This window comes from Mobula birostris, chromosome 11 (genome assembly GCF_030028105.1).
Source record: "Mobula birostris isolate sMobBir1 chromosome 11, sMobBir1.hap1, whole genome shotgun sequence".
NCBI lineage: Eukaryota > Metazoa > Chordata > Chondrichthyes > Myliobatiformes > Myliobatidae > Mobula > Mobula birostris.
This window is the reverse complement of record NC_092380.1, coordinates 64,692,587-64,711,610: the sequence shown is the minus strand read 5'-3', so window position 1 is coordinate 64,711,610 and position 19,024 is coordinate 64,692,587. Positions and strand designations below refer to the sequence as shown.

The 19,024-nt window shown below is 39.9% G+C and overlaps 1 protein-coding gene across 3 annotated transcripts in view; it reads left to right on the top strand.

The window, feature by feature from the left end:
* Positions 1 to 12,949, top strand: part of LOC140205149 (glycogen [starch] synthase, muscle-like) — a 127,677-nt gene extending 114,728 nt beyond the window's left edge. For 2 of the 3 annotated variants that reach the window (XM_072272415.1, XM_072272413.1), the window contains 4 exons: positions 2,384 to 2,479; positions 6,712 to 6,875; positions 9,548 to 9,628; positions 11,238 to 12,949. In XM_072272415.1, coding sequence (XP_072128516.1) covers positions 2,384 to 2,479; positions 6,712 to 6,875; positions 9,548 to 9,628; positions 11,238 to 11,534 — 638 coding nt within the window. In that variant the 3' untranslated portion in view covers positions 11,535 to 12,949. The other variant, XM_072272414.1, reaches the window with a different exon arrangement.
* Positions 12,950 to 19,024: the final 6,075 nt, after the last annotated feature.

Here is a 19,024-nt window from a genome sequence, read left to right as displayed (position 1 = left end):
TAAGTGTTGTCTTGTACTTCTTGTGCTCCTCGAGTACCTCAGTTCCTCCTTGCTGCCTGTACCTGATATGCACTTCCTCCTTTTTCTTAATCAGGGCCTCAATATCTCTTGAAAATCCAAGGTTCTGTTTTCATTGCCTTTTATGCTGACAGGAACATACAAACTCTGTACCCTCAACATTTCACTTTTGAAGGCCTCCTATTTACCAAGTACACCTTTGCCAGAGCAACTTGTCCCAAACCACATTTGCCAGATCCTTTCTGATGCCATCAAAATTGACCTTTCTCCAATTCAGAATCTCAACCAGAGGACCAGACCTATGCTTCTCCATAATTATCTTAAAAGTAATGGCATTATGATCACTAGATGTAAAGTGTTTGCATCTACACAAACTTCTGTCATCTGCCCTGCCTCATTCCCTAATAGGATATCTAGTATTGCATACTCTCCAGGTGGGACTTCCGTGTACTGATTAAGGGAACTTTCCTGAACATACTTGTCAAACTCTATCCCATTCAGCCTTTTCCAGTATAGGGGTCCCAGTCAATATGTGAGAAGTTAAAATCACCTTCTGTCACAACCTTATCTTTCTTGCAACAGTCTGTGATCTCTCTACAAATTTGCTCCTCTAAATCCCACAGGCGGTTGGATGTTCTATAATGTAATCCCATTAATGTGGCATCCTTATTCCTCCATTTAGCCAAGCTCTCCAGCCTTTACTGTCTGAGCACTGATGTGGCACTTTTACTGACCAGTAATGCACCCCTCCTTCTTTAATCCCTCCCAGTCTATCATGTCTAAAGCAATGGAACCCTGGAACACTGAGCTGCCAGTCCTGCCTCTCTTGCAACCAAGTCTCACTAATGGCTACAATGTTATGATTCCATATGCTGATCCATGCCCTAAGCTCATCCGCCTTTTCTACAATACTCCTTGCATTGAAATATATACAGCTCAGGACATTAACCTTTCAATTGCTGACTTTGTATGTAGGCTTAACAACATCTTTCCCCATAACCACTCTACTGTTTACTCTGTTGCTGTGGTTCCCATTCCCCTGCAACTCTATTTTAATCCCCTCCCCCCTAGTCAGCTCTCTCAAACCTTCCTGCAGGTCCCCTCCAGTTCAGGTGAAAACCACCCCTTCTGTACAGGTCCCACTTTCTCTGGAAGAGAACTCAATGCTCCAAATATCTGAAGCCCACCCTCCAGCATTATCTCCTTAGCCACGTATTCAAGTGTATGGTCATCCTATTTCTGGCTCCATTAGCATGTGGCATGGCTAGCAATGCTCAATTCACAACCCTGGAGCACCCGTCCATTAACTTAGCACCTACCTCCCTAAACTCACTTTGCAGGACCTTGTCACCCTTCCTACCCATGTCATTGGTGCCGATGTGGACCACAACCTCTGGTTGCTCACGCTCATGCTGTGAATTTGATCCGGGATGTCCCTGACCCTGGCTTCCTTCTTGGCACCGGTCTGATTGATGCCCCTTTGTAGCAGGTGGGAACCTCTGACTGCAGCAGTAAGCCATCCTTGAACAGTCCGGCCAACTGGTCTTCCGTACACTCCCACATACACCACTGAGGTCTGTCCATCCTCACTTCTACATAGGTCACTGGATTGTGCAAAACCAGAACCCTTTGTACGACCCCCATCTGGTGTACTGGTTGAGCCAAGCATGCATATCCTGGTCTCTTGGATATATTAACTTTATTTTGCTAAAAGCTGAAACAATAATTCTAAAGAAACCTTCAGAAAGAGTTTCAAATTTAAATTCAGATAGCACAATTAGTGTTTTATAAAGAGATATTTTGCTTATTTTGACTGCTTCTCTGCAAAATTAGTTTTATGATCCATAAGAGGTTCAGGCTAAATTCCAATTAACACATCCCAGAGATGCAAGGAAAATCCCTGGAATTCACAAACAATTAATTTTTATTTCCCCCAGGCAAGTTACAGCTTTGGCCTCAACTTTCATCCTTTTAAATCTTGATGTAGTATGCAAGAATATGTGCAAACTTGCGCAGATTTGTATAAAGATGAGTTCCTTGTTTGCTTCATACCCTGCAGTTTCACTCAGACCTGCTCAAATGCCAAACACAACTCCATCTGCAAGTTTCAACTGATTTCATTTGCTCATGCTTAAACTGCACTGGCTCTCCTTGTACTTGCCTCAGGGAACGCCTCCAGCTTTAAAGCCGCTGGTCTTGATCCAGTGTGCTTTGCCTGTTGCCATTTAGAATGTTAGCAGAGAAAAAAGTACACTGTTTAAATGAGAATAAATACTGCAGTGTAAACCCCAATGGGATACGTAATCAGTCTGCTGCCTGGAATATGTGGATGTGAATTGGTCTTGCAATTTGTCTATTCCCACAGCTGAGTGCACAGTGATGGGGATTCCCAGCATCACCACCAACCTCTCGGGGTTCGGGTGCTTCATGCAGCAGCATATTGCTGACCCAGCCGCATACGGTAGGTACCTCTTCCTGCTACATTACATTACATTGATGGTATTCACTGTTAGGGTGATACCCCTTGATAGCATCAACAAGTGTGTTTTGATGGCAGATTTCCATAGGAGAAAAAAAACGGTTTGGGAGAAAACTGGAGAAGATTAGCACATTATTGTTGGGTTCCATTTCTGGAAGCATTTATTATAAGAGTCAAAAAGAGCATCAGAGAAATGTAGCTTCCAAAGTGGCATCCGTTAGTCTCGTGAGATCGTGGAACTGCGCCTGGAAAGTCTTCACTCTCCAGGGCGCAGGCCTGGGCAAGGTGGTATTGAAGACCAGCAGCTGCCCATGCTGCAAGTCTCCCCTCTCCACGACACCGATGTTGTCCAAGGGAAGGGCAAGGGCCGATACAGCTTGGCACCAGTGTTGTCGCAGGATTTGCCAGAACGAGGTTGATAGTCCCTTTGAAGGTTTATTGATTAGGAGAGCCAGGAGCCGGCGGACAGCTGCATCCAGGAGGAGCATGCAGTTAATATTAGAACTTTAAATTATTTCAGGCTCACCGAAAGAGAGAGAGCCCTTTTCTGCCAGCACAACTGATGAAGCATGAAACAAACTTGTTAGCAAAGTGACCACCTTCATACCGTAAGCACAGGAACTCCTCTATTTATGCAGAAGGAGAAAATTCTACAGGGTTCACAAACTTTCTAGCACCACGGTACAATGCCGCTACAAGCTCCCTTTATGAAATTGGGTGCAACAGTTTGCAATTTTATGCCCAAAATATGGTCGTCAAAGACATGAACGCCAAGTCTTTCTGAGTAAATTTTACATGGTGTTAAAATGCTCATTGTGTATTGCAGTCATGATTTGCTGATGTGTTCTGACTTTGCAATGCATGTTGTTTCTCTAAATGCTCTTTAAAAATAAATGTAAACCTGAAACAGAGAAAAATTGATTTGGAAATATGTGAAGAAGGAAAACTACTCTTCCTTCCACCGCCCCGGCCCCCCCCACCCCCCGTCACCCATCGTTACCTCAAGTAATCTACCTTAACTAAGATGGATTACCTTTTTAATAATTTGCTTTTTCAGTTGTAACAAACTGATGGATTGATTGACAAGAACAATCTGTCTAAAATCTAATTATACAGAGCAATTTGTACAGCAGAACCAATCTATTCTACTTGTGCTATGCACCTTGGTAACAGAATAAAGCACCGAAATAAAACTGACAGGCCTTTTGTACATAACGCAGGCTTCACACGCTTCCTTTTAAGTGCCATTTCTTATTGTTAAAGGTAATTGTATTAACAATGGCTGCACTTGGCCATTGTTTTAGGTCATTGCTTTTAGTAATATAATCAGTGTACTTAAAAACAGTTCTCCTCTGTATAATATGCTATGCGCCATCAAATTGGCCTAGTTGGAAAGCAAGCGGTGCCCAAGAGGGATGTGTGCCTTGTGTAATGACGTTAGAGAAAAGACCAGCGTCCAGACCTTTGTTAATAAAATTACCTACAATGGTACTAATGCCTTAAGCAAATTGGATAATACCTTGCATTTTCTCCCAGGGAATAATTGTTCAACCTCACTAAAATTCATTGCACTCAAAACTCATCAAAGCGAAATTAAAGTGAAGGCTTCTTTAGATTTGGGATAAATATAGTGTTACTGAAAGTCTAGCAGAATCATCTTAGCAGATACCATTGTATAACGAAAAGCAAGCAGAATGTACTCTGGCATACCTAGCAGGTTTAGGATGAGATCATTTAGTTCTTCAAGACCAGACAGTCCGTGGTAACATTCACAATTTATTGTCCGACTGGCATGTGGTGGTCAGTACAGGAACTGCCACACTGAAAATTGTCAGGTGCTTTGCAATGAAGGAAACAGCAGAGATAGAGATGTTAGGGAGAATATTATGGCTTCTGTATAATTAGAAAAAGTAATAGAGATGCCTTGTATTATCGAGAATTGTGCAGGTATATGATATTAGAATGATGCAGAGCCATAGAGTCCTAAAGCACTAAAGCCGGCCCTTGGACCCAGTGCCGGACAAAATGCCCACTTAAGGTAGTCCCATTTGACAGCATTTGGGCCATGTCCCTCTAAACCTTTCCTACTCATGTACCTATGCAGGCCACTTTTAAATGTAATTAGTGTACCTGCCTCAGCTACTTCCTATGGCAGTTCATTCCATATACTGACCACCCTCTGGCTGGACAGGTTGCCTCCCAGTTTCCTACTAAATCTCTTCCCTCTCACTTTAAACCCATGACCTCAAGTTCTTGATTCTGAAAACATGGAAAATAGCCTGTGTGCATTCATCCTGTCTAAGCCCTTTATGATTGATCCACTTTTATAATATTCACAAAATTTGCCAATCCAGTGAATTCTGGTTAATTGGGACCAGTGTATTTTGGCTCAATTAGGCAGCAGTCCCAATTAGCCAAAGTTCCATGGTAATAGTTAAAAAGATTTAAGAAAGTCAAATGACCATTTAACTGAGTGACAAATTATGTATTTAAGTGAAATACAAATTAGAAAAACCTATTCTACTACAGTACTATCAATTTGTGTATTAGTTCCCAGTAGTTACCGATGGAGGAATTCATCCAGTGTATGCTGCCAAATTCTTTAGATTGAATGTAAATGAACAAATATCAGTGCAGGCACCTAGTGCAGGTAATGGACTGCCTTCATACAATGCTGTCGATGATTGCATGCTCCAAATCTTCATTTTCATTCTAACATTCAAGATGATTGTTGAACCTTCAAATTCTTCACAGTCCCTAACTTGTTGAAATAGTGGAATTGTTTCATTGTTACTCCTGGCTGAATCTGGCTTCTCCAAGCCTGAATGCTTGGAGCCACAGTGACAAAAATCACTGCTTTTTGAGAGCAAAAACACTCAACTCACGCTATACAAAAACTGTTTGCCCTTAGTACCTTGTAGTGTCTGACGGCCACATAGGTGGTCACAACTGTTGGAATTAGTTGGCAACAGCCTCCTGCCTCAATGAAGCAGCATAGTGTCCCAAACACACAAAGGGAATCCTGGCTATATTCTTGACTAGTTTTTGTTCTTTAAGAAGAGTCCTTAATAACTGGCTTCCCAATTAACTGTATGCCACTGTATATAGAAGTAAATAACAGCTACCATATCCTGTAAGTATTGTGTAGGAGACACTCCTACTGTTGTGTTATCAGACTTACTGCTCTTTTGCATAACTGTATCTTTCTCACTTTGTTTTAGTGAGCCTCGTGGTATAGTGTTTCACTGTGTCTAGCCTTTGTAGGTGAGGTAGAATGTGACATCTCACTTTGGGCTAGTCTACATTTCCCCTGAACCTTTCTCTGGGTTTGAACTATACAGTTTCACAGAGTCATACAGCATGGAAACAAACCCCTCAGCTATTAAGTACTCACCTATGCAATAGGGGGAATTTACAGTGGAGGGAAGCAGATGGACATTAGAGGAAACACACACAGTCACAAAGAGAACATGCAGACTCTGCACAGACAGCACCATGAGTCAAGAACAAACCCTAGCTGCTAATACATTCTGCACCATCTCGGAATGGGAATTAAACTTCGACACAAGTACCCCCAAATAATGCAAATACTAGAAATCTGAAATAATACCGCAGGCCAAGCAACAGCTTTGCAGAGAGAAAGAGTTACTGTTTTACATTGGTAACTTTTCAACAGAACTGGTGGGAAGAATAGATGATAGATTGAAGTTGCAGGCAACTACTGATCTGGAATTGGTAACTTCAGCTGATTACAAACTGGCTAACTAAAATTGGGTTGTGTCACTACACAAATTAGGAGCCCAGAGGTAGTTGGAAATGATATGACTTGAACAATGATAGGTTTTAACATTTTTTTTATTGAGATATAGCACAGAATGGGCCCATTTTAGCCCTAACCTAATCATGGGACAATTTACAATGACCAATTAACCTATCAACTGGTACATCTTTGGAATGTGGGAGGACACTGATGCAAATGTACAAACTCCTTACAAAAATAAAAATTGAAAAAAATGAACAAATCAAATTAAAATGACAAATGAAGTGATTACATACTGTGGCCAACCTAACTTTTGTTGAGCTGTGACTAAACCATGTTCAAATTTACAGCCGGTCACTAATTTTAAACAGAAAACTGTCCAGAATTTGCCTTGTTGGACAGAAGTGTGGCTGTGAATTAGGCAACTCACTTCAGGCTTGTTTGTTTTCCTCAGGGATTTACATACTTGATCGTCGGTTTAGATCTCTGGATGACTCGTGCAATCAGCTAACCTCATTTATGTACAGCTTCTGTCAGCAGTCTCGCCGACAGCGCATCATTCAAAGGAATCGCACCGAGCGGCTCTCTGATCTGCTGGATTGGAAGTACCTGGGAAGGGTAAAGCTCAACACTAACTCCTCACCTTCATTATAGTTAATGGTGATCAATATCTAACTCCAATCACCTGCTACAAAATGAAAGGATTTCTCTGCCACCAACTTCACACTTTGTTTTTAAAGCTACAGTTTGATTACTTCCCTTCTGCGTCAGACAGTCACCATTCATTTCATCAGGTGATCATTTAGAACATAGAACAATACAGGCCCTTCAGCCCACAATGATGTGCCAATATTTAACCTATTCTAAGATCGCTCTTGCCCTTCTTTCCCACATAGCTCTCCATTTTTCTTTCATTTATGTGCTTATCCGAGTTTCTTAAATGTCCCTTGTGTATCTACTTCTACCACCACCCCCCACCCCGTTTTAAAAAAAAATCTACTTCTGATATCCTGCCTCCAATCAATTTTAAGATATGCCCCCTTATATTAGCCATTTCCCCCCTAGGAAGAGATCTCTGGCTATCCACTCGATCTATGCCTCTCATCATCTTGTATACCTCTATCAAGTCACCTCTCATCCTCCTTCACTCCAAAGAGAAACGCCCTTGCTTGTTCAGTCTATCCTCATAAGACATGCTCTATAATCTAGGCAGCATCCTGGTAAGTCCCCTCTGCACTGTCTCCATAGATTTCAAATCCCTTCTGTAATGAGGCATCCAGAGCTGAACACAATACTCCAAGTGTGGTCTAACCGGTGTTTAATAGAGCTGCAACATTAGCTTGCAGCTCTTGAACTCAGTCCCCCAACTAATAAAGGTCAACCCACTATACACTTTCTTAACCACACTATCAACTGGTGCAGCAACTTTAGGGGATCTATCGACTTTGTACTCAAGATCCCTCCATTCCTCCACACTGCTAAGAGTCCCACCATTAACGCTGTATTCTGCTTTCAAGTTCAAACTTCTAACATGTATCACTTCACACTTACCTGGATTGAACTCCATCTGCCACTCCTCAGCCTGCTCAATGCCTGTTGTAGCCTCTTGACAGCCTCCTGCGCTATCCACAACAGCACCAACCATTGCATCACCTGCAGACTGCGAAACCACTCTCCCCTTCTTCATCCAAGTTATTTATAAAAATCACAAAGAGCAGGGATCCTGTGCAGAATCCTGCAAAACACCACTTGTACTATTGTCTTGTAAATTGCTAGTTGCTATTGTGTTGTCTGTAATTGTATGGGTTTGTGCTTTATGCTGCTATCCCAGTCCAAGGCTGTGGTTACCATCTCTGAATTGCACACGGACCAAGAGATCTGTCTCCTGATCAGGTTCATTACCCAGTGCGGCCCCTCCTCTAGTCAGACTGTTCACGTATTGTGTCAGGAATCTTTCCTGGACGCACTTAATAAACTCTTCCCCATCTAAACCTTTTGCACTCAGGAGGTGCCAGTCAATATTAGGGAGGTTGATGTCAGCATGACAGCAACCCTATTATTTTTGTACCTTTCCAAAATCTACTTCCTGGTCTGCACCTCAGTGTTTCTGTTTTTATTGGGAGATCAATAGAATACTCCCAGTGGGTGGGTTGCTCCCTTCCTGTTTCTGACTTCCACACACTCTAACTCTGTAGATGATCCTGTCACGATGTCCTCCCTTTCTGTAGCTGTGATCATCATCATCATCATCATCATCATCAATGTGCCATGTCGTATGACGTGGGCGATCAGGGTCAATCATCATGATTGTTCTTGGCAAATATTCCTACAGAAGTGGTTTGCCATTGCCTTCTTTTGGGCAGCGTCTTACAAGATGGGTTGCCCCAGCCTTTATCAGTACTGTTCAGAAATTGTCTGCCTGGCATCAGTGGTGGCATAACCAGAACTTGTGATATGCACCAGCTGCTCATACGACCATCCACCACCTGATCCCTTGGCTTCACGTGACCTGACTGGGGGACTAAGCAGGCGCTACACCTTACCTAAGGCAGAGAGAAGGGGCACCTTACACCTCCTTTGGTGGAGACGTATCTCCACCCTACCATCCTTGCTGTAGCTGTGATACTAATTCTTGATTAGCAATGCTACTCCCCTACCTTTTTTACACTACCTGCCCCTTTTGAAATATCTAAACTCTAGAACATCCAGCAGCTATTCTTTCCCTTGTGGCAGCCAAGTCTCTGTAATAACCACAATATTGTAGTTCCATGTACTGATACATGCTCTAAATTCATTATACTTGTCTCTGGTACTTCTATCACTAAAATAGCCACATTTAAACACTCAACTGATCGTAACTGTGCCCTAACATTGCCTCTCATGATCCTTCTATTTTGCACTTAGCTCTTCAGAAAACCTCCTCAGAACCTGCCTTTACATCTGCCAATGTGCCCCCGTTTCCTCTCTTTCCCAAACAAGAGAAAATCTGCAGATGCTGGACATCCGAGCAACACACACAAAATGCTGGAAGAACTCAGCAGGCCAGGCAGCATCTATGGGAAAATGTACAGTCAATATTCCTCGCTTTCCCAGCTCACCATTCCGTATTTTTCTGCTCTATAACATGTATCAGAGGGTCTTTTTATGTGAAGAACATTAACAAATAGCTGGTCTTTGCTATTCTTAAATCTCTGAGATCAGAAAAGAATTAAACCCCCCAGAAGAACAATGTAACATGTTGGGGGGGTGTGTCTCTTTGTAAAGGGAGTGTCTTTTGATTGACTTTTCAGTATTATGTCCAAGCAAGACAGTTCGCATTGGCCAAAGCGTTTCCAGATTCGTTCACTTCAGCTCAATGGGAGCCAGTGGTTGTAAGTGATTGTCTTATTGTCTATAACATTGATTATCAGTACAAAAGTCAGGGTTAGCTTGTTCTAAAGTTCATACTGCTTATTTTTGTTTAGAGTAGGCTTAAATATAATTTTATTCACAAGTAACTTCAAAGCAAGTTGCTAACAAATTTTAACAATGTTGGGAGAGGAAGAAGTTAGAACACTGCATGATATTGGTTGTAATGATTACATAGTTGCCACATAGTTAACTAATTTGAATAATTTTATTTTAATTGTGCCAGTGGTATTGTGCATTTCACTGTTCTGCTTTTATAGAAATCTTTGTTCTCCAGGCCATATCACAGAAAATGTTCAACTCTTCAGCTCTTTGTCATACTCAGAATTATTTAGTGGTTTGTGAGTTCAGCATTACTGTTATGATTAGATCGTGGAATTGCCCGTTCGGTAAGAGTTACTGTTTGTCAGCTGCAGAACCTTTTTGTCATGATGGTGTTGGCATTAAATGTAGCCTGTCTCAGCGCTCACTTGCAAAGTACATATAGTATGAGAATAAATAGATAATTTCTTGGTTGGAGGAGATGTAAATGAAGTGCCTTTGCTGAATAAACCATGCAGATATGCTGTGCACCTGACAGAACTTCATAGAAAAACTACACTCATTGGAATTTTCCTGTGGCTAAATTTCAGATCCAAATAACATTTATAATCAAAGTATATACACCTCACCATATACAACTCTGAGGTTCATTTTCTTGCGGGCATACTCAATAAATCCAACAACCATAACAATATCAATGAAAGACCACACCAACAGAACTGACAACCAGTTTCAAAAGACGACAAACTCAGCAAATACAAAAAGAAACATTAAATAAATAAGCAATAAATATTGAGAACCTGAGTTGAAGAGTCCATAGGTTTTGGAATAGATGTATGTACACAGTAATGGGGTGTGAAGTTGAGTGAATTTATCACCTTTGGTTCCACACCCTGATAGTTGAGGGCTAGTAACTGTTCCTGAACCTGGTGGTGTTGGTCCTGAAGCTCCTGTACCTTCTCCCTGTTGGCAGCAGCGAGAAGAGCGTATGACCTGGGTGGGGGAGATCCTTGATGATGGATGCTGCTTTCCTATGACAACGCTCTGTGTAGAAGTGCTCAATAATGGGAAAGGCTTTAGCCACGGTGGGCTGGACTGTATCCACAACTTTTAGTAGCATTTTCCATTCAAGGGTATTAGTGTTTCCATACCAGGTTATGATGCAGACAGTCAATATACTCTCCACCACCACATCTATGGAAGTTTGTCAAAGTTTTAGATGTCATGCTAGATCTTTGCAAGCTCCTAACGAAGTAGAGGTGCTGTTAGAGAGGAATTATCTCACTTGTTCAGATTATTGTAATTTACAGTGAAGCTTGGTTAATGTAACATGATTATGCCAGACATTGCTTTATTGAATTTCCTCATGTAAATTTTAGAAGTTTTGCAAAAAAAGACAGATTACATTTTGCCAATTTCCACCATTCAGTATTCAAGGTAGCATAAATCATTAATGCAATAATGTAAACACACACGTTGATGTAGTAGTGGGTCTTTGTTCACATGTTCATTCTACTTTTTAAATTATAGAGTGAAGGCTTCTGTTACCCAAGGCCTGCATCCAAACCACCTTCTCCAGCTACTTCCCTTCATTCCAGTCCTTATCACAGTGAAACAGAGGATGATGAAGAGAGATACAATGAAGAGGAAGAAGCTGAGAAAGACCGCATGAATATAAAGCCAATTGCAATGATCACTTCAAAATTAGAGAAAAGAAGGGTGAAGAAAAAGAGCCAGGCAATTGAACCCAGCTCCCCAGGAAGCCTTAACTATAGTTCTAGTGATCCTGAAAACCATAGTGACTTGGGAATAGAGGAAAGAAACTAGAACTAAATTGTTTACAACTGCAAAGCTACTGCATTATACCAACTTTACAGAGAATTAAACAGAGGGTTAGATTGTGTGCTGAGTTTCAACGAGTTTTGGTTGTAACTGTAAAATTTTCAAATGCACTTTATCCTCAGAGTTTTTGCTTCCAGGTCATGAGTCACAGAAGTAAATTGGAACTACAGCCAACATCACTGAAATCAGTGTTAGATATTTCTGGAAAATCTCCTGAAAACCTGATGTGTTCAAAAACGGATGGGGGACAAACCAAATTAGACAGACTGATTGAAATGAGATAGTAAACCCACAATGTTAGTTAGAATCTGCACATGTGCCTGTTGCATGCTGTCTACAAATTAGAACATCTTCGTGTTTCTTATAAATTTACAGCAGAGAGTAAATTTGAAATAGATTAATTTAGTATCCAGATCTGGAGCTACTGAAGATGGGTTACTTTTAGTGAATTTTACCACAAAAATCATTTGCATGTGACAAGTGTTGCATGCCATAACATATAAAAATTCAGTATAATTCATAACCAAAAGCAGCTTCCAATTGTAGACTCAAAATACTCTCCATTAATCACCCTCCTGTTATAAGGATTTGATAGATGTTATTTCATTCAGGTAGAAAATATGCAAAGTTAATTTCTTGATAGCAGAATGGATCTTTTATGATTTTTAAGAAAATCTGTGTTCATGGGTTTTATATTTTAATACAATAAACAGATATTTGTTTAAGGCAGTACTTTGTTCGAAGTATTAAGCAAAGGGATGAATCACAAAAATTATATGTGCATGTTTATTTTTCACAACTGGGAAATGTCTGGGGTTTGTTGTATCTCTTAACTGAAGTGACATTTTTGGCCAGCGGTAGTCCCAGCGGCAATGGTGGGTCCGCAACAGTGGGCTGGCTAAAATGTCCAACTCTGGAAGTGTAACATACTCCTCACCCTCATTATAGAACAACCAGCCAAAACATTGGGTGCTTATAAGGAGAATGGTTGTTTAAGTACTGATGTGTGTGAAGCCACCTTGCGTTTTGCACCAGAACTCCCAAGGAGCTGTCTCAACAAAAGAGAAGGTTTTGTTTTTTTTTGAGTTAGATGTGGCACTTTAAAAACTAAGTAAAAGGAACACAAATCCTTTTCCAACTATAAAAAGAAATTGAGAAATTTCCAGTTTTTGACGTTTTTCCATGGTGAACTACCAATCCTTATATTCAGTGTGTGACTGTACCTTCTCTCTGCAGTTTCTTGTAACTCTTGCTGCTGTTCATTTTGGCTGTGTGTTCTGTTAAAGACAAACTTGAAATTAAATCTATCAATAAATGTATACTTTTCAGTAGTCACAGGTGAAATGGTGTGAGAAAGTTACTGTAAAGGCATGCAAATAAAAAAGTTACTTTTTTTAAAATTGGAGGTAAATCTTGTTTTCTCATTTTCTCCTTTCACCCTCCGTCCATTGTCTCGAAATCCCTGGCTGACTGCAAAAGCAAGTCCTTGCTACAGTCTGCTGCACATCACATCCGAACGTGTTGGCAAACACTGCTCACTTGAGCTTATCTCATTGCAGTACGCTTATCACTTAATGCTCAGCTGTTCAGTTGTAATAAGTCACTGCTCTAAACGAAGCAACAAAAGCTCATATTATGGCCTTTACAATGTTGGGATGACTGAAAGCACATCTGATATTACACAGGAAAAGGAAAAAAAAAATTTTAGTGGTGATGACCAGGTAAGTAGTTTCAGTGATATTGGTTGAGTGTTGACTACCTTTCAATTAGTAAGCTCCTTGAACTTCTTCCCATCCACCACTCCCCCAAACCTGCTGTGTCGTTTAATAAAACCATAGCTGCCCTCAATTGCACAATCCTGGCCATTGGTTGTAATGTTTTAGCATCCATCCTGCCACAACTAAGGCTACAGGGCTCCCCTACTGTCGGTCTCACCAATTAACTAAGAATTGGACATACAATATTCTACATTAACAATATCCAACAGGGTCTTGCAATCACAATAAAAATGTCCAAGCCAAACATTCCCACCATTTGTTGGACTGCACACCATTTCCACACACTACCCCTGATGCCTTCTTCCCTGGGTGGCTGAAGCAGTCTGGACCACGATGCATAACAAATCCAACTCCAGCAGTGTCTTGTGATCATAACAATAGACATAAAGAATGGACAATTTCACCTTTATTTGGACTCAATGAGGCCACTAAGCCTGACTGTGCCTCCATTATTTCTAGGTTCTCCCAGCAGAACCAACCTCCTCTATTTCACCCTTGGGTTCTTAGTTATCTCAATCTTCCTCTTCAAACCTCCATGAGGGCCACAACCTCATCGTGGTTTGGAGGCTTGCATGCCTCAGTGACCCAGAAAGCTATGTTAGCTGGAGTCAGAGCTTTATGCAGGGTCGCCCATGCCAAACAGGTCAAAGGGTAGAGGCCAGACTTTATCAAATGCCTTTTGAAAATCCAAGAAAATATCATCCATTGCCTCTCCTTTGTCCACCCTGCTTGTTACTTCCTCAGAGAACTCTTCAGATTTGTCAGGCAAGATTTCCCTTTACAGAAACTATGCTGACTTTAACTTATTTTATCATTAGTCTCCAAGTACCTTGAAACCTCATCCTTAATAATAGATTCCAACACTTTCCCAACCACTGAGGTTAGGCTAACTGGCCTATAATTTCCTTTCTTTTGTCTTCCTCCCTTCTTAAAGAGTGGAGTGACATTAGCAATTTTCCAGTCCTCCGAAACCATGCCAGAATCAAGTGATTCTTGAAAGATTATGACCATGTATTCGTTATCTCTTCAGAAACTTCTTTAGGGACTCTGGGGTGTAGTCCATCTGGTCCAGGTGACTTATCCACCTTAAGACTTTTCAGTTTGCTTTGCACTTTTTCCTTTGTAATAACAATGGCATTCACTCCTGCTCCCTGACACTCACGACCTCTGGCATATACATAGCTAGTGTCTTCCACATTAAAGACTGAAGCAAAGTACTTATTAAGTTAATCTGCTATTTCTTTGTCACCCATTATTACCTCACCAGCGTCTTTTTCCAGTGGTTTAATATCAATTCTCACCTCCTTTTTATTCTTTATATAACTGAAAAAAACTTTTAGTATCCGGCTTTATATTACCAGCTAGATTGCTCTCATATTTCATCTTTTCCCTTCATATAGCTTTTTTAGTTACCTTTTGTTGGATTTTAAGAGCTTCCAAATCATCCATCTTCCCACTCATTTTTGCTACGTTATATGCCCTTTCCTTGGCTTTTATGCAGTCCTTAGCTTCCCTTTATAGCCACGGTTGCCTAGCCCTGCTATTTGAGAACTACATCTTCTGTGGGACATATCTATCCTGCACCTTGTGAACTATTCCCAGAGACTTCTGCCCCCTCTGCTCTGCCGTCATCCCGGCCAGTATCCTCCTCTAATCCACCTGGGCATGCTCCTCTCTCATGCCTCTGTAGTTCCTTTTATTCCATTGCTATACTGATACATGTGACTTGTATTTCTCCCTCTCAAACTGCAGAATAAATTCAAACGTATTATGATCACTGCCTCCCAAGGGTTCCTTTACATTAATCTGACTAATAAGATCTGGGTTATTACACAGCATCCAATCTAAGATAGCCTTTCCTCTAGTAGGCTCAAGCTGCTCTAAAAAGCCATTTCATAGGCATTCAACAAATTCCCCCTCTTGTGATCTGACACCAACATGATTTTCCCAATCCCCTTGCATATTGAAGTCCCCCATTACAATTGTGATATTACCCATATTACATACCTTTTCCAGCTCTCTTTGTAATCTCAGTCCCACATCCTGGCTACTATTTAGAGGCCTAGTTATGATTCCCATAATAGCTTTTTTAATCTTGTAGTTGTTTTAATTCTACCCACAAAGATTTAACACTCTCTGATCCTATGTCAGCTCTTCCTGAAGATGTAATTCCATCCCTTACCAACAGAGCCACACCATTGTCTATGGCTTCCTGCCTGTCCTTTCAATACAAAGTATGTCCTTTGATGTTAAACTCCCAACTATGACTTTCTTTCAGCCACGACTCAGTGATGTCATACTGACCAATCTCTAATTGCGCCACGTTCATCCACCTTATTTCAAGAGAAAGAAAAAGAAAAAAGAGAAAAAAAACATTAGGAACCAAATCCCAGAGCAATACGTCTTACAATCATCTATATATATAAAGAAGAAAAATCATCAACCGCCAATTCACAATTATATAAAATAAGATTGGAAGGAAACCATATAAATTAATTCAAATTAAATGATAATATTTGGCAAAAGAGCCCCATCTTCTCTCAAAATCGAATGGAAGATCAAAAGTTCTACTTCTAATTTTTTCCAAGCTAAGACATAACATTACTTGAGAAAACCATTGAATTAATGTAGGGACAGAGATATTTTTCCATTTCAATAAAATAGCCCTTCTTGCCAACAATACAACAAATGCAATTACATGTTGGTCTGAAGATGAAATACCCTGAATATGATGCGGTATTCCAAATAAGACAGTCAATGTATTAGGTTGTAAATCAATTTTCAGAGCTTTAGAAATTGTAGAAAATAAAGATTTCCAAAAAGATTTTAATGAAGAACATGACTAGAACATATGTGACAAAGTGGCTACTTCAGTTTTACACCTCTCACAATCGTTGTCTGTGTTAGGAAATATTTTGGATAGTCTCTCCTTTGTTAAATAATAACGATGAACAATTTTAAATTGAATTAAAAGATTAAACAAAATTGGGAGAGAGAACTTAATATGACCTTTGTTAATGAAGATTGGTTGCGAGTTTTGAAAATGATCAATTCTTCTTCGATATGTGCCAATCACTGTTTAATTCAGTTTAAAATTGTTCATCCACCTTATTCCGAATGCTACATGGATTTAAATACAACACCTTCAGTCCTGCATTCTTCGCCCTTTTGAATTTTGCCTCTGTGGTACGATTTAACTCTTTGCTCTGTCTGCATTAGTACCCAATCATAGGCTTGTTCTTCCTTACATTCATGTTACACCCATCATCTACTTGTAAACCTGCTGGCTCATCCACAGCTCTATCATACTGGTTCCCATCCCCCTGCCATATTAGTTTAAACCACTCACAACAGCTCTAGCAAACCTGTCCTCAAGGATATTGGTCTCCCCTTGGATTCAAGTACAACCCGTCCCTTTTGTACAGATCACACCTGCCCCAGAAGATGTCCTAATGATCTAGAAAGCCTATTGAGCTAAAGCCTTACCACTCTGACGCAGACCACTCTGATGATGACCTTTCTGCTAGACAGTACCCCTCTTTAACGGAGATTGGGTTTTTAAAGCTCATCGCCGGACTGGTGTGGGAATGATTTTACTGCGTCTGTACAGTACTTCAAACACAGCCTCTTGTTGAAAAAACTGCCTGCTTTTTAAAGCTCTTCACTGGACTTGCATGGGAACGCAAGAATATATGAAGATTAATTAGTCACTTTATCCAGTTTGGGTAGAAAGGTTATTCAACCTCATTATGCAGAGCAGGAGACATGCATAAAGATTAAAGAAGCAAAATGTTGGTTAGATACTTGAAGGGAATTGCTGACTTCAGGATAAGATTGACACTTTATTTAGCAAATAGGGATTTTCTACAACTACTCAGAAGACAAATGGAAGTGTTTCTGAGTGGGGCAAGCGATATTGTATAACTAAGCCATTCCAGCATTTTCAGGAAGTGCTGCAAGCTCTCAGCAGGTATATCAAAACTAGACTTCATGTCTTCAGTCCACATATCAAAACTAGTCTTTAATCTTGTGTTGGAAAATTTTCATGGTTTTTACAGAAATATGATTATTCCAAATCTACTTTTTTTCTAATTTACCCCTAAAATCATTGGATTTCTGGTACGAAAAAACACTGATTGACCTTGATTGCTTCACACAGTAACTACAATTATCTGGAAGAATACAACACCCTAAGCAACATGTTAGTTGTTAAACTCTTGTTATTACTCTGTTTAGCTGGTGTCAAACAAACTTTAAGGGTTTTTTTTTTGGAAAAATACCAGGATGTAACCTGGAGCACGGAATTTATCCAGTGAATTAAAAGGAGTTTCTCTGTGGTGTTAAATAAAACCCAACACATACAGTGCTGTAAATATGGTAATTTATTATAATTAACCTTGTAATTATAAACAACTGATAAGATGCTTTTCCATCATGTAATACAATAGCAATACATTAATATTCTTCACATCTTGAAAATTCATATTCTGTCATTTTGCGATGTTGGTCACATGTGACCATCAGTGAGATGGTGCATTTCAAATCTACCTTCAATCCTGGATTTTTTTGGGGGGACAAGAAGCAAGAAAAATAATTTTTCAGAAACAACTTAAGAAGATTATTATTATAATAGACTCGGTAGTGATGAACAAGAATTTGGCAAACAAAAACAATTGGGTCAAATTCCTGAGCTATAACTTCTGTTCCAATATCACATCCCAGATGTCGCCATCTACTACGGTGCAACTTAAGAACAAGACCACAAATTCAGTGCATTTAACAACATCCAGGTACATTTAAAAAACATCCTACTCGGTGGTGCATGATGGAAAAAAGATTGACTGTGAGTTTGATAGAGATGGTGTTTAGGAAGTGGTTCAGGTGCTTTGGTCGAAATGACCAAACCATTTCAAATAACTGTTAATTCTGGAATGATGTTAACTCAAGTGCTGAGATACAGGTCATAGTAAAACCTCAAAATAACGATCCTCCATTAAGAAATGTAATTTCCCCATTAATGTAGATCTGTATTGCATTCATGTGACGCTTGGACTTCTCTGCCCCAATATTCCACCCAGAAATCCATTCCACAGATTGATCACTTTGAGCAAGTATAACCTACTGAGATCAATTCCTCCATCCAGTCTGAAAATGTTCCTATTGTTGTAAGTTTAAAGTGAAACAGATTACCAGAATTACATTGCTCTATCCTCAAATATGAAATACTTCTACTATCAGCTTCTGCAATTAAGATCATAAACTTGAAGGGTAAAATCTTTAACATTCTTTGCTCATAATTTCTTTTGTTATAGTCACTGGTTGCATGCCTTAAAAGCCATAATTGGGTTAATATCAGTCTTCCTGACCCACTGCCAAATGTTTGTTGGAATTGAAAAAAAGATAGGGAAAAAGGAAATATGTAATATTGTTGGCCAATAACTATTTTGTTCTGATATAACCATTTGTTCAACTTAGAACCAATTTTTATACCAACAGTATTTTTCTGTACAATGCTTACATACTCATGACTGTTACACACAAAGCCTTTAGATCCTCCCTCACCCACCCAGAAATTAAGAATGCTTCATGAAGTTTAACTATACTAGAATGAGTGTTTGTCCATATATTGCATTAGGTTATTTAAAAAATATTCTACTTCATATTCATTGGATTGATATTTTTATCATTTGTTGGTTT